The sequence below is a fragment of the Macaca thibetana genome, chromosome 20 (assembly GCF_024542745.1).
Source record: "Macaca thibetana thibetana isolate TM-01 chromosome 20, ASM2454274v1, whole genome shotgun sequence".
Classification (NCBI taxonomy): domain Eukaryota; kingdom Metazoa; phylum Chordata; class Mammalia; order Primates; family Cercopithecidae; genus Macaca; species Macaca thibetana.
In genome coordinates, this window is record NC_065597.1 from 36096957 (window position 1) to 36111996 (window position 15040).

Sequence of the window (15040 nt, forward strand, 5' to 3'; positions counted from 1 at the left end):
AGCATCTTACAATCCTGTCCTCTATGCTGCCTCCCTGGAAGTCACAGCACTGTCCTTAAATGGTCTTGGGAGGAGTACATGAGATTCATTCAGCAAAGACTTAATAAACACTTCATATGTGCCAGGACTTGTTTAGGAGCTGGGGATAAAGGAGTGAAACAAGAAAGATTCCCTGCCCTCTTGGGACCCTCCATTACAGTGCAGGGAGAGTGCAATAGAAAAGCAAATCAGGTGTGTATTCTGTTTGATGGTGTGCAGCATTAGTTTGTGGGGGGTTTCAATTGAAGTAGCAGGATCAGGGAATGGGTCAGTGAGAAGGTGGCATTTGAGCCAAGCTCTGGAGAAGGCGGGAAGTCAGCTGTCAGGAAACCTGGAGATGCCTATTTCAGACAGAGGGAAAAGCCACTGCAAAGACCCTGATGGAAGTGGCCAGTCTGGATGGAGAGGACCGAGTGTGCAGACAGGCTGGCCTGATGCTGAAGAGGTAATGGGCAGTGGGAGAGGGATCATTTAAAGTATTTGGATTTGGATTCTGAGCAAGATGGAAAGCCTTTGGAGGTTTTGCACAGAGGAGTCACATGATCTTAGATCTCACAAAGGTCTCTGCCTCTGGTGTTCAAATAGACTGTAGGAAAGGGGCAGAGTGGATGCAGTTGACCAGCTGGGCGGCCTCTGTGTTGCCATAATCCAGGCAAGGGTTCCTGGCTGCTTAGACAGAGCTGTGGCAGTGGGGATGGGAGGAGTGGTTGGAGTCTGGATATCTTGGAAGGAAAAACTGAGAGGATTTGCTGATGGACAGGATGCAGCAGGTGAGAAAGAGAGGGGAGTGGAAGATGCCCTGAGTTTTCTGACACATGCAAGGTCATGCCCGCACAGGGCAGCCACTTGAAAACTCTGAGTGGACAGCGGCAATCACTTGTCATTGTTGCTGATGGGAGTCTTCCACATGGCTGCCGCCCAACTGGGGTGCTCCTGTCTCTCTCCTCAACGTTTATCCTCTTCTACTTCAGCTTCCCTCCCCATTTCCACGTCTTTGTGCAGCCAGACTCACCTTCCTTAACAGAGTTAGAGTATGTCACCCCCACTTCTTAAAAGCCTGGCCTTCCTTATGAGACAAATCCCCTTCCCTCCATGGAGTTAGTCCTTCAAAACACAACTGCATGCGCACTGTGTGCCAGACTGTGCAGAAGGCAGGCTCTGCACCTGTCCGTCCCTCTAGACCCTGCCCCACCGCATCCCTCCAAGCCCAGGACTCTAGGGTGTTTCTGGAATTGACCCTGCCCAGTGACACCTGCAATCTTTTGCTCATGTGATTCCCACTGTTTAGAAATTCTCACTCCTTTCCTCACCTGTCAATACAATTCACTGCCCAGAGCCCACCGCAGGCGGGCGGCGCCTCCTCCACGTAGCCTGCCCTGCACCTTCCTTCCAGAGGGGCTGCTCCTCTTGCTGTCCTCCCAGAGCAGGCCTTCTTGGACAGCCTCTCAAAGAGGCAAAACTTGCACCCCAATCCTGTTCCGTATTGTCAGCCATATTGGATTAGGATCTGCACCTTGTCCAGCTGGGTCTGGTCCACTTCACAAAATATCTCCCCCAGGCAGCCTGAACTAGCTCATCATTCATTGATTTTTGTAGAGCAGACCAAAGGTCCTGGAAGCCATAGGGTCTCAAAGGCTAAGAATTGTCCAGTTCCATCTGATCTCCAGGAGGGAAATACAGCCCATGGGGCGTGGAACTGGGAAGATGGCACAGAGGATTGGGGTCTAGGAGAGGGACCCACAGCAACCCTGCTAACAAGTAATACCTAACATTCATTCAGCTCTTCCAGACACCAGGTGCTGTGCTAAGTATTTCACATGTGTTCAGCCATTTAATCCTCACAATAACTCACCTCTTAGATGAGAAAACTGAGGCCCAAACAGGTGAAACTCCCAGCCAGTAAGTAGCAGAGCCAGGCTTCAGATCCAGTTCATCTGCTTTCAATGTCCATGCTCTATCTTACCAACTACACCATTGTGACTAAATATGAATTATGAAAATATAACTGTACCCAGAACCAGCTGCCCTGATGGCAACACGTGAGTCGGGCTCTCTCTAATCTGTGACAATATAAAAATTATTCATCAAAGGTAAAACCTAAAATTAAGACATGGATCAAAATACTGTGAGTTCATCACTGATTCTTTTCTTCATGATTTTCTCTCTAATAGGGAATCAAGTCTTAGTCTAGGCTCCTTAAGTGATGACGGTTCAGTACCTCCTCAAAGCCACCCATGGATCAATAACAGTTCTTGTTTAAATTCAGATAGATAGCACCATCTTTCCTCATTAATCATGGATTCTGCGTTTATAAATTCACCTGCTTGCTAAAATGTCCTTGTAACCCCAAAATCGATACTGGTGGTACTTTCGTGGTCACACACAGGTAGGCAAAGAGCAGAGGAAGCTGGATTTGCATGATGGGCACGTTCCATCTGAGATCCGGTGAGGCCACCTCTGTCTTCTCATTTCATCTCTCATGCTAACAAGTGTCCTCTTCACGGTCTATTTAGTGCCATGTGTTCTGCATTTTTGTGCTTTTTGTGGTGATGTCACTGTTTAGAGTGGCTCCAAGAGAAGCGCGGCTGTCTGCATTCCTGAGCTAAGTAGGCTGTGCTGTGCCTTACGGGGAAGGTGCCTGTGTGAGACAAGCTTGGGTGAGGCAGGAGCTGCAGTGCTGCTGGCCATGCATTCGGTGTTGAAAAATCCACAAAATAGCACGTGCAGAAAAAGGAGAAAGAAATTGGCCAATTCATACAAAAGGCTGTGATGGAAAGGGCTAAAGTAACACCTCTTGTGTGAGATGGAGCTGTGGAAGTGTCTTTCAACAGAAACCCACACATAAAAGGAGGTTGATGAAAATGTTGTGGCCAGAGGTTTGCAAGAACCTAACACATTATTTCCCCTTGAGTGATGACTCTGTATTCTCTAATTCAGCACTCATGGGAGCTTTATCGGAAGCAACTGCCGGGGCTACCGAAAATCAGCTGTGGACAGAGAGAGGGAAATGCATGCACTTCAAATTGAAATATATAAACATGTAATTTTATATAGATAATACATATATTTCAACCTGAGTGAAGATTTCTTCCTCTTCTCATCACCTGACCAGTATCAGTCTCTGCCTGAAGTTCTACCCCTGAGTCACAGAGACCTACTCCCTTAAGTTAGGACCTTGAGCATGTGCAGCCATGGCCCATAGTCACACCGGTGTGTGGTACTGGTCTCACCCTCAGACAGGCAGAGTTGGGGACATGGGTGTGACCAGGGAGGGAATCACAGGCACTGCATTGCTCTCTCCCAGAGTCACCCTTTCTTGGGCACCGTGATTGATGGGCTGCTGCTGCCGAAAACACCTGAAGAACTTCAAGCTGAAAGGAAGTTCAACACTGTCCCCTACATGGTCGGATTTAACAAGCAGGAGTTTGGCTGGATTATTCCAATGGTGAGAATGTGCAGGCTTCTTGGAAGGACTCACCCACCCCCATCAGCCCTCCTGTCTCTGGTCCCAGGAGTGCTTCCCTCTCTGAGCTTCACTCTGAGTCCTGGGCAGCTGTCCCCTTCAGCAGGAGTTACCATTTCCATGGAAACCTTCTCCAGGAGGGCACAGTGGCCACCTGGGTATCAGGACCCTGGGATTCCCTCTCCCTAGATTCTCTGATTGTCTTCCTATTGAAGAATCCTGAAGTGTCTGTTCTGGGAGGGCCAGTAGAGAAAATAACTGTGCAGATGGGAAAACTGAGGGGGCCTAGGAGTGGGAAGGAGCTGAGGAGTACAGAGAGGCAGTCAGTCAGGGGCTTCCTGGCTTCCCACCTCGGGCTGGCTATGCGTAGTTCCCCCGAAAATCACTCGTGCTCTTCGTCATATCATTGGAAATATTCAAAGAAAGTGGCTTCTTCTTGAGTTACCATTGACTTCTAGGGAATAGTAGACATCAGGGTCTACTTGAGAGTGGAGGGTCAGAGGAAGATGAGGATGGAAAAGCTACCTAATCGGGTGCCATGATAAATACCTGGTGATAAAATAATCTATGCAGCAAACTCCAGAGACCCAAATTACTCATGATCAAACCTGCACAGGCACCCCTAAACCTCAAATAAAAGATGGAAACAAATAAATAGAAAAAGTGATTGACTTCTAGAAGTAAAGAAGGGTTCTCCTTCCAGTTGAAGATAAACAAAGCTGACCCTGGTTAAAGTTGTAGGACGGGTTTATTCAGTAACATGATTGCAATAGGGAAAACAGTCCAGCATGGACTGGACTCACATCCCCGAAACAGAAGCCTGGCAATGTTTCATAGGCCAGGTGTGCCAAGGGAAACACACTGTGGTCTGTGGGGAGGGGCTTGGTCCGTGTGGCTAGGCCACCTGGATATCTTCATCCTGGCTCACCTGGGGCAGAAACAAACTTCTCTTATCTTCAGGACAGGAAGCCATGCGTTAGACTGCAGGAAGCTTCCATTGAAGTCAGCCTCTACTCCTTCCACAGGGACTGGGAAGATCAGGAGTGAGCTCCCTGAATGTTTGCATTGCAAAGAGAAGGCTCTCAGGTCCTCCGGGAAACAGGGTTGGGTGATAGATTCACATCCCAAAGGGCAGAGAAAGGGTTTATGATTGCAGGCTTTCTAAAGTAACTGCTCTAGTTGGGTTCAGGGGCCTGTCTGCTTCTCTCCAGGTTTTGGTTGGAGCAGAGTAAATTGTCCTGGCAGGGTTGAGCCTTCCCAGGCAGGTATGTTAAGGATACTGGGGTCATTCTAGGGACACAGCCTTAAGCTGCTATAAGCGATGCTAGAGTTTGGTCTGAGTGCAGAGGTTTGGGAAGAAATGTTATGTGCATAGAGATGTGCAGTTCGCCCCTCAGAAGGATTTCAGAAGTTCTACCAAAGACCAAAGCCACGAAGGCAGGATCTAAAGCTTTCAGTGTCATCTGTGACACATGGCAGTACTTGGGAGGTCTACATTCTCTTCTCCAGAGTCCTCCATTCCACACAGGCCTGGCAGAAACCTTGGCTCTCCATGTCACTGACCACTGTAGGGATCCCAGCCAAAAACACACGCGCGCGCGCACACACACACACACACACACACTGCAAAATACTGCCACAGCTTCTCCTAAAAGAAAAAAAAAGTTTGGTAATCTTTGCAATGCTTGAATTTCTGGATGTAAGCCCATTTGATTAATTGATTTTGCCCATTTCAGTAAAGACCCATGCCCTTAAAATCCCATCAAATTAGAGGACTTTCAGTCTGCATTGGTTTGGTCGGTTGGTAAGTTTGTTTCTTCTCATTAATTCCCAATGATTCATACATGGTTAACTTTTTTTTTTTTTTTTTTTTTTTTTTTTTTTTTTTTTTTTTTTTAACAGTTGATGGGCTATCCACTCTCCGAAGGGAAACTGGACCAGAAGACAGCCATGTCACTCTTGTGGAAGTCCTATCCCCTTGTTGTAAGAGTCTAAGAATCATGGGAATTGGCTGAGACGCAGAGAGGGACAATGACTTGCCACAAATCGTGGAGCAATTAAATGGCAGAATGAAGACTGGGCCTCAGGTTTCCCCCATCTTTCTATCCTTCCCACTTCACTTTTCACCCTAGCAGGGAGTTGCACAGGGCTCGTGAGATTCACCATTGAGGCAGCCCTTCCTGGTGGGCTGGAGAAGCTGCATCACTCACCAGGGGGTTGTGGTCACTTTATTGATCTATTTCAGTACATTGCTAAGGAACTGATTCCAGAAGCCACTGAGAAATACTTAGGAGGAACAAATGACCCTGTCAAAAAGAAAGACCTGTTCCTGGACTTGTTAGCAGATGTGATGTTTTCTTTCCCATCTGTGACTGTGGCCCGGCACCACAGAGGTGAGTCCCAGAGGTCGAACAGGGGAGGGACATGGACCCCACCAGCTTCTGTATCTGACCCACCTACCTCCCAGCATAGACAGACCTGGAACCAGCCAAGGGTCAGACTTCAAAGGCTGATTCCATATGGCGTGGTGTGAGGTGCTGTCTGATTTTGGTTTTTGTCAGCAACAGACTGTGAGAAAAGAAAATCCAGAGGCAAGTGGTTCTTTAAGTTGATGATCCCAGATAACCTCTGTAGGGAGGTGGGGAAGTGAGCGAGGAAAGAGATGGAATCCAATCCATGATGCATTGCCAAGCGAGTATCCACTGTGGACAACTGGAGCTGGGAAACTCAAGTAAACAAGGACAATACAGTGCTCAGGGGCATCCCATCTGAGTGGCAAGGGAGCTGCGGTATTTATCCACCAGCTTCCACTTGTCATTGTTTGAAGGCTCTTGGAAGGAGTTGTTTATTCCCTGTGACTTTGACCTGCTGCACACAGGGCAGAGTAGTCTCTTGTGACCAGACAAAGGCCTCAGGCCGGGAGCTACAGATGCTGAAGGTGGAAGTCAGGCTGGCATGATCAGGAAGTGGGAATATGGGTGAGACATTGACAGCATCTGCTGCCAGGGCTCCATGCCTGGAGTGATCGTGGGACATCGGGCTGCTGTAGGACAAATATTGAAAGATGAGTCGTGGAAGGTTTTTAAGGTCCAAGCCGGCTGCAAACAAGTTTGTTAAGTATTGGAGCTGGATTAAAAAGTGGGAGCCCTGCATGGGATCCCGAAGATTGTCCAGGACCAAGAAGTCCAAAGGGAGGAGCCAGGGTGTGTGTCGGGGAGGTGGTCTGGAGAATGGCAATGTCTGAGGCTGGCTTTTGTACATCTCAGTGTGTGCAGTAATGGGCAAGCACAGGGCCAGGGCAGGGTCTATACAGGACCTTCTACCACTGACCCAAGGCTGTGTGGGTGGGCCGTGAGGTTAGGGATGCACGGGCTCACCTAGAGAGGAGTGTCCTTTCCTGGGTGCCAACCAGAGGAGGCTCACAGGATTCTTTTTCTTTCAGCTGTCATTCGCCTAGTCTGCAAGCCAGGAAATGTCCTCTCTCTAACCATGCTGGAAGGGTTTTTAAATTCGGAACTTAATAAGCATGATAAAAACTAGCTAACGCGGATCTAGCAGGTGCCTAGACACTCGTTTGCACAGGAGGGGGCAGGTGCTCATAACCCTCATTTATTCACAGGGTCCTGATAAAACCATTTAACGAAAACCACTGAAGTTGAATCTGTTCTTTCTTAAACTTGGCCTTGCCCCATGCTGTGCGTCTGATCTATATATAGTGTTTCCATCTCCATCTTCTGATGGTTTGAGCAATACGGAGCCTCTGTTTTCCATCTGATTTCCCATGACTTTGAGTTCAGGTTTTTTTTTTTTCCCAGGACTACACAGATTTTATCAACTTTCCCCTATTGTCGTGTCTCACTCCTTTTGATAAAAATAACATTTCTGAATATAAAATTAACGTGTAAAATTATAGAAAGTTTCAAAAATATGGAAACACAGAAAGAAGGAACTAGGTATCACTCATAATTCCACTACCTGGAGGCAAGTGGTATAAATTTTTTGTGTTTTCATCTAAAGATTTTCCATGTCCTATACACTTTAAGAATCAATTTTATATTTTACTTTTGTTCATACAACACTATGTTGTGAGGATTTTCTGAATGTTGATATAAACTCATCAAAGCATTCCTTCTTCCATGGAATGGCTGCATTAAATTGACTTTAATATTCCTATCCTATTATGCATTTAGCCTGGCTGCCCACACTCTGATGCTACAATAACATTGTGCTCAGCCTAATGTTCGTAAGTCTCTAACCACATGTCTAACAATTTTCTTTGGATTGTTTCTAGAAGTGAATAACTAGGCTGGGCAATAGAAACATTTTAGAACTCTGGGCAAATACTGCAAAATTGCATCCATTGCATAAGAATGTGAATTTCATAATTTTCCTTCTCATTTGGGATGCTATGGTTAAATATTAACATAAGCTGCCAGTTTCATAAACCTTCCCCACCAACAAGAAGCACATCAGCCTGTTTTAATCTGCATGTCTTTCATGACTAGCCCTCTCATTGTCTCTGCTTCTCTTATTGTGCCAAATTGTCATTACCCATATCTGTGCCCTACTTTCCTCTGAAGACTTGTGTTGAGATTGTAAGAATTGTATAAATATCAATGGCTTTAACCAAAGAGTTTTACAAAGTACATTTTGGGCAGCATGCTGCCTATAATAAGTTCTCTCATTCCCAAAAGCTCTTTCTTCTATGGTTGGCTCTGAGTTTCTTTGGAAAATGTTCAAGGGGCAAAGGCGAGGTCAAACCCTCCCTTTAGCAAGTTTTGCTTGACCTTGAGGCAGCCATTTAACAGGTGGATTACAGAGTCACAGAAGGATGGCATCATCCCAAGCACATTTCCTGCTGAGCCGAGGGTGCAGTGAAGGAGACTGACAAAGATGAGTGAATAGATTCTTCTTCATTCTCACATTGAAATGACATGTGCGGGTGGGGCATGAGGTTAGGGATGGGTGAGCACCTATTGTTAAATCCTTTTGTGGATGAATATTTAAGAATGTTAAGAAATGATGGTTGGAGGTGGTGGCTTATGCCAATACTCTCAGCACTTTGGGAGGCTGAGGTGGGAGGATTGTGAGGGCCTAGGATTTCAATACCAGCTTGGGCAACATAGTAAGATCCTGTTTATACAAACACATTTAAAAAGGAAATAATTATACTAAAAAATACCGTATATAATATATGGTATATATACACTATAAAATACCATATATAATATCATCCCAAGTTTATATACGTGAAAGAGAGGTATGCTAAAATAAAAAAGAAGCATTCTCTGAGTGGTAGAGTTATGAGTGATATTTTAAATTTGATTGTTAAAATTCATTTTTAAATGATATAGGATATGGAAAAATTTTAGAAGGAATTACAAAAAATACAGCCCTTGCCTCAGGTAGTGGAATTATGAGTGACATCTAGTTTTGCTTTATGGGTTTCCATATTTTTGTCTCTTCTAATTATTCCTAGTTGTTTTTGTTTTGTTTTCCAAATTTCTTACTGTACCCAAAGGGGAAGACGTTGTAAATTTTCTCCACCGGCCTGGCATTGCCCTGACTCTTTCCTTCTTAGTGTCACTTCTCAGTGGGTATCATGACCAGTGCAAAGTGCTGAGGCACAGGGCCGGGCGGCCCGCGAGGTAGCCCTGAAGGGGCAGCGGTGTGTGGCTCCAATGAGCCAATCATTGGGAAAGTGGCCACTTCTTGGGGTTGGGACAGGAGAGCTTTGTTGCTGGGATAGGAGGGCAGAGAAGAAGGAGAGAGGACAGGGGAGAGGCAAGGTCACCCTTGCTCAACCCCCTCTTTTCTCTGCCAGGACTTTAATGCCTTAACACCCTAACACTCCCTGGCCAGGCAGGCAGCAAGACACATGGGGACAGTGAGATATAAAGCAGTGAGCGCCACAGATTCCTGAGACACAAGAGGCAGATTGTTCCCTCTCTGCGTATGTTTGTATTTAAATAGCCTCACATTCAGACACGCAAGTTGGATTTGCTTCAGTCTTCTCAGGATGGGTGAGAAAAACACTGGAAATGCTCAAAATGAGGCAAAACAGAAGACACCTGTCAGGGTGGAGATGGCGTCCAAGTGAATGAATGCGAGACTGTTATCAGTGAATTGCATCCAGTGTAACCAGATGTAGAGAGATTTTCTTCTGTGAGAATTCATCAGCAGGCAAAGGGGTTTATGAGGCTGAGTCAGTGTCCCTGCATTGGCAGTTATTTTAAATGAATTGACCCAGGGTCTCCACATTCATTCATTAAACATTTGTTCATTGAACAAATATCTGGCTCAAATTCCAGTTCCACGTCAACTAGCTAGGCAGCCCGGAGCACGTCACTGAGCTTTCCTGTGACTCTGTTTCTCTACTGTGCTGACAACCCGAGGTTTCCTGCAGAGCTGGAGACCTTGGTAGCCTCCAGGTGTGTGTCGGGCAACATGAACTGAGCATGAATCTTTGCCTTCTCAGATGCTGGAGCGCCCACCTACATGTATGAGTTTCAGTATCGTCCAAGCTTCTCATCAGACATGAAACCCAAGACGGTGATAGGAGACCACGGGGACGAGCTCTTCTCTGTCTTTGGGGCTCCATTTTTAAAAGGTAATGGCTCCTTGCTGTCCGTGAGCTTGGAGTTAGGAGACCTGGGTTCCAGTGTTGGTGTGGTGGGCTTCAGCAAGTTTCTCCTCTCCTGGTCTTAGTTTCCTGATTCTCTATAACAGGGTTGAACATCATTGGGTAGTCCCTGGGCTTCCTCCCACTCTAACACATGTGAGGCAAGATGTGTCTTCATGTGCCCTCTGCACAGACACTCAGAATCCTGGGCTGTGTCATCAACAAGACAGGTGAGGGGTAGTCTCCCGCAGGATTCACTATGACGGGGTTTAATGTCATTGGGTTGTGCCCCAGGTTCCTCCTGCTCTAACACACCTCAGGGAAGATGTGTATTCAGGTGGCCTCTGCACAGACACTCAGAATCCTGGGCTGTGTCATCAACAAGATAGGTGGTGGGACACATGCAGGGCCCTGCTCTAGGTTGAGAAGCCACTGATCAATTTCCCTCTCCCAGGAGTGCTGAGAATGTGACTGAGGATGAGGTTAGAATTGGTGTTAACCCTGAGTCAGGTCTAATGTGTGTCTGTTTGTCTTTCTGTCTGTCTCTAACAAAAACTCATAAACCTTTAAATTTAATACATTTAATAATTATTAATTTAGAAATCACAGGATGTATGAATTTGGAATAGGAGAGGAGACTTTATTTTTGATATGCTTTATAGGCAGCAAGGTGGCCATCCTGCAGGCTGGGAAGGTGCCTCTGGCCAAGCCCAGACATAGGCTCATTGATCGAGGAGGGGTTGGGTAAGAGCTTTATGTGAATGGATTTGCTAAACACACATGTTCAACAGGTTACAGGGGGAGCAATGGATATTCATGAAGACAATCCTGACACATGTGTATTAAACAAACATGCATGTAAAATAGCCCATGTTCACCTGGTAGTGGAGACCTAATATTTAAATATATTATAATTAGGGCCTATATGTCCAAAATCTTCTCAGGATATAAAGCCCAGCAAGTGAGCAGCCTCTGTACACCGGCCAGGTCCAGTGCATGGTTGGTGATGTTCTTATCTGGAGAAAGTTACTGAAATCAGTCTCTTATGCAATCAAAGCCATAGTTAAGACTGGAGGGTCAGGGTTCTGTTTGTCTGCGTATCCCAGCTGCAGCCATTGTAATCGTTTTCATTTTACTTAAGTCCAAGCCAATGCTTGTTTAGCAGCTAGAGAAACAGAAGCACCTCATGGCAGTGAGAACAGAGTGGATTCTTTAAGGGGAGAGATATAGGCCAGAACCCTTGCCCTACGTGGCCTTAGGTCTTGTTTTTAATTTGGTGTCTTATTGCCACAAAGAGAGTGTTCTGTCAGAATGATGACCTTTATTTTAATGCTGATGCTGGTCAGTGGTGTCTAAACCACAAAAGAGACGGAGTATTATGAGGCGTGTCTGACCTCCTGTCCGTTCCCAGGCAGGAACACAGTTGAAGGATTTTCTGGGCTTCCCTTAGCCCAGAGAGGGTCTGTTCAGTCAGCTGGGGGTGTTAGGATTTTATTTTTAGTGTACATTATACAATATTTTTAAAAGTCCTCTCACAGTGTCTTCTAAACCTTAACTCTCAGCAGTTACAGATCACATGGGACTCACCCTATAGCTGCTCAGAACGAACCAGCGCCTCTGGGCATCTCACTGTACATGCTTAGGAGCCTTGTGGTTCTGTTGTATTTCAGAATGTGAATTGTGGGAGTGTGCCGGGGAGTCAGAAAAGACCCAAGAGAGAGCAACCCTGGGAGGTGGGGCTGCCATAGAGGAAACCCTGGGGTGTGGCATTGCCTGTGACCCTGAGCAGGGAGGAGGCAGGCAAGGGTCACAGGAGACAAAGGCAGCCAGCACATGGAATGACGCATGCCCATTGCTGAGCCCTCAGTCAGATATACTCAAAGGTAAAGTACACACAAATGCACCAGGATCTTCTAGAACTGCAGACCTCAGCTCAGTGGGTGTGGAGCATTCGCCAAGACTATGTTTCTAGCAGGCTCGCACATTATGTTGATGCTGCAGGTCTGCGGACCACACTTTGAGTCACAAAGGCTTTTTTTCTTCTTCCCCACAGAGGGTGCCTCTGAAGAGGAGATCAGACTCAGCAAGATGGTGATGAAATTCTGGGCCAACTTTGCTCGCAATGGGTGAGGCTCTTGGCAAAGACAAAGCAGGACTGGTGAAGGTGGGCAGGGGTGGGGTGGGGTGGGGCATGCCTATTGGGAAGGGGCAGCTTCTAAGGTTCTAGTGGGATCAAACTCCTGACCCTGTGACCATAGCACTCTGACAATGAGAGCTCTCTACAAATGGAGAGGCCACTCCCAGAGATAGTCAGCTCCCCATCTCTGGAGGTATACAAGCCTCTTGACAGAGATAACTTGGGCATCCTCGCACATCTCAGAAGATTGTTGGGAACACACAGCAGCTGTGGGGTAATTCTATTTGATTCTGTTTCCAGAAACCCCAATGGGGAAGGGCTGCCCCACTGGCCAGAGTACAACCAGGAGGAAGGGTACCTGCAGATTGGTGCCAACACCCAGGCGGCCCAGAAGCTGAAGGACAAGGAAGTGGCTTTCTGGACCACACTCTTTGCCAAGAAGGCAGTGGAGAAGCCACCCCAGACAGAACACATTGAGCTGTGAATGGAAGATCCAGCCAGCCTCGGGGGCCTGGAAGAGCAAAGACTGGGGTATCTTGTGAAAGGGATTGGAGGTTCAGAAGGCATCTTACCGTGGCTGGGGAATTGTCTGGTGGTCGGGGGCAGGGAACAGAGGCCATGAAGAAGGAAGTTTTGTATTTGTGACCTCAGCTTTGGGAATAAAGTATCTTTTGAAGGCCAAATTAGTGTTTGTGTCTCATACTGGAGGTTAATCAATTGTCCTCAGAGACAGAATAATGCTGAAATAGGCAATGTGAGAAGGAAGGTGGCTCTGCTGGGGATGACCAGGCCTAAGGATGAGCAAAGCCCAGAGGGTTGGGCCATGGATGGTGCTCAGGGGAACTCGGCCTTTTGCATATTTCTGGGCCCCCAACAATTTCCAACAATAAGAGTTGGGATGGCCAGAGTGTAGCATCCAGATCCTCTGTTTGGAGCTGATTGTGGAAATGGAAGTGGCCCAGGCTGAGAATGTGCCTGGATCTGGGAAGAGGGAGACATGCTGAGGTGATCCTGTGGTACTGTTGCATGGCATTTGCTGATGCTTGCACAGCCCTGCAACACCTTTCTGAGTATGTGCACTAGCCTCTCAAAACCCCCCATGAGGCTGAGTCTTTCAACAACTGGTCTAAACTCCTTCTGTAGCCTGGACCACTTCTGGTGTGGGCAGTGACCACCTTGGAGTAAGTCTCCAGAGGGTCATCCTAATACTGTGTCTTTCAGAATCCCACAGGTGATTTCTGGATTCTGTTAGTATGTAGAAAGCTCTAAAGCATGTCATAACCACCTTATCAGCAAGAGGAAGCTGGATTGTCCTCAAAATCATAACTTTTCCTGCACCAAGGAGCTGAAGTTGCAAGGCACATGGTTCCCTTGAAATGGAAGGGAAGACAAGCACTAAGGGGGAGTGGTGGGATGTGAACACTGGCTTACTTCTCACCTGCAGGTAGGAGACGGGGTGACCATCATGAGTGGAAATACTCTGTGAATTTTAATGAGTGCTGAAGGCCAAGTGTGGTCCACTGTGAGAGTATAAAATCTCTGGGAACCATGGACCCATGAGGAGGTTGACTCCCATCACAGACTCTACTCCATGGGTATCTATCAGGGCCCATGAGAAAGATTAGGGTAGATAGTAAGACTGGAGAAAATCTGCCTTCAGGAATGTAGGCATGAGCCCTGCTCACACCCTTCACCCCTAAAGAACAAAATCCTTCAACCATTGCAGAATGGCCAACAAATCTTGTCCTCCTCAAGGTACTTGTAGACACATACTGAGTTTGAAGATAAGAAATCTTTTAAAACTCTGTAGCCCTGGGAGAGGGACAGGGAGTCATCTTGGGCGCAGATTATTGGTCTTTTACTGCTGGGGATGGTCAATATCTCTGAAAAGCTCCATCTCCAACAGCAAGAAATGAAGGTCCTACATAAGGTGGAGGCTGGATCACAACAAGAGAAGGCATTCCTGGCTGCTACCATGGAGTTAGCAAGTCCCAGGTAACAGAAATGTACTGCTGGGGTAGAGAGCAAAGCATGCAGAGCAACCCTCTGGTAAAAGCAGGTGAACAGAAAGGGCCTAAAGCTGAGAGTGGAATAAGACATTAGGAAAATCCTTCAGAAAACCAGCTCTTACACAAGTGCACTAGAACCAGCACAAGGTAGCACTGGAAGCATTTGAAGCAGATGGTGCATTCAAGATAGCCATAGCAACAACAAAACTATTATCTGATCACCATACTTGAAACACACACACACACACACACACACACACACACACACACACACACACACAAAATCAGTGTAGCAGCAGAAGAAAAGATATGTCCATTTCCTGTCACGGATACTACTTACTTCAGTTTCAACTCACTTACCCATGATGTCAAGTATTGAATTCAAAATCACAAATCTTATGAAGGAAGCGAAACCTATTAACAAGAGACAAAGCAGTTGGGCACAGTGATGCATGCCTGTAGTCCCAGCTACTTAGGAGGCTGATGTAGGAGGATTGCTTGAACCTGTGAGTTCAAGGCTGTAGTGCACTGTAATTGCACCTATGAACAACCATCTGCACCCTAGCCATGGTATTATGGTGAAATAGCATCTCTTAGAGTGAGAGAGAGAGACAAACAAAGCAATCAACAGAACCAGATTCAGAGATAACCTAGGTGTTAGACTAACAGACTGGGATTTTAAAAAAACTACGTGGAATACTTCCATGAACAGATGGGTAGTTTCAGCAGAGAGGTAGAAACTATGAGAAAGAAGCAAATAGAAATGTTAG

The 15040-nt window shown here is 46.5% G+C and overlaps 3 protein-coding genes across 8 annotated transcripts in view; 1 reads left to right on the forward strand and 2 right to left on the reverse strand.

Annotated features, from left to right (window-relative positions):
- Window positions 1-15040, reverse strand: part of LOC126943900 (metallothionein-2) — an 894508-nt gene that overhangs the window by 814684 nt on the left and 64784 nt on the right. Inside the window, exon 1 of one of the 3 annotated variants that reach the window (XM_050773137.1) lies at window positions 13129-13132. The exons of 1 other annotated variant lie outside the window; for it this stretch is intronic. The gene's annotated coding sequence lies outside the window, so the exon portion shown is untranslated. Of the gene's footprint in view, window positions 1-1504; window positions 1509-13128; window positions 13133-15040 lie in introns of those variants that run through there. One more of the 3 variants, XM_050773140.1, reaches the window with a different exon arrangement.
- Window positions 1-15040, reverse strand: part of MT3 (metallothionein 3) — an 892117-nt gene that overhangs the window by 793548 nt on the left and 83529 nt on the right. The window contains exon 1 of one of the 2 annotated variants that reach the window (XM_050773156.1): window positions 1079-1082. The exons of the other annotated variant lie outside the window; for it this stretch is intronic. The gene's annotated coding sequence lies outside the window, so the exon portion shown is untranslated. Of the gene's footprint in view, window positions 1-1078; window positions 1083-15040 lie in introns of those variants that run through there. 2 annotated transcript variants of the gene reach the window in all.
- The window catches only part of LOC126943833 (liver carboxylesterase 1), a 133084-nt gene that overhangs the window by 22771 nt on the left and 95273 nt on the right, over window positions 1-15040 (forward strand). For 2 of the 3 annotated variants that reach the window (XM_050772928.1, XM_050772927.1), the window contains exons 9-14: window positions 3344-3484; window positions 5405-5485; window positions 5748-5895; window positions 9981-10112; window positions 12178-12250; window positions 12562-12944. In XM_050772928.1, coding sequence (XP_050628885.1) covers window positions 3344-3484; window positions 5405-5485; window positions 5748-5895; window positions 9981-10112; window positions 12178-12250; window positions 12562-12745 — 759 coding nt within the window. In that variant the 3' untranslated portion in view covers window positions 12746-12944. Of the gene's footprint in view, window positions 1-3343; window positions 3485-5404; window positions 5486-5747; window positions 5896-9980; window positions 10113-12177; window positions 12251-12561; window positions 12945-15040 lie in introns of those variants that run through there. The other variant, XR_007721871.1, reaches the window with a different exon arrangement.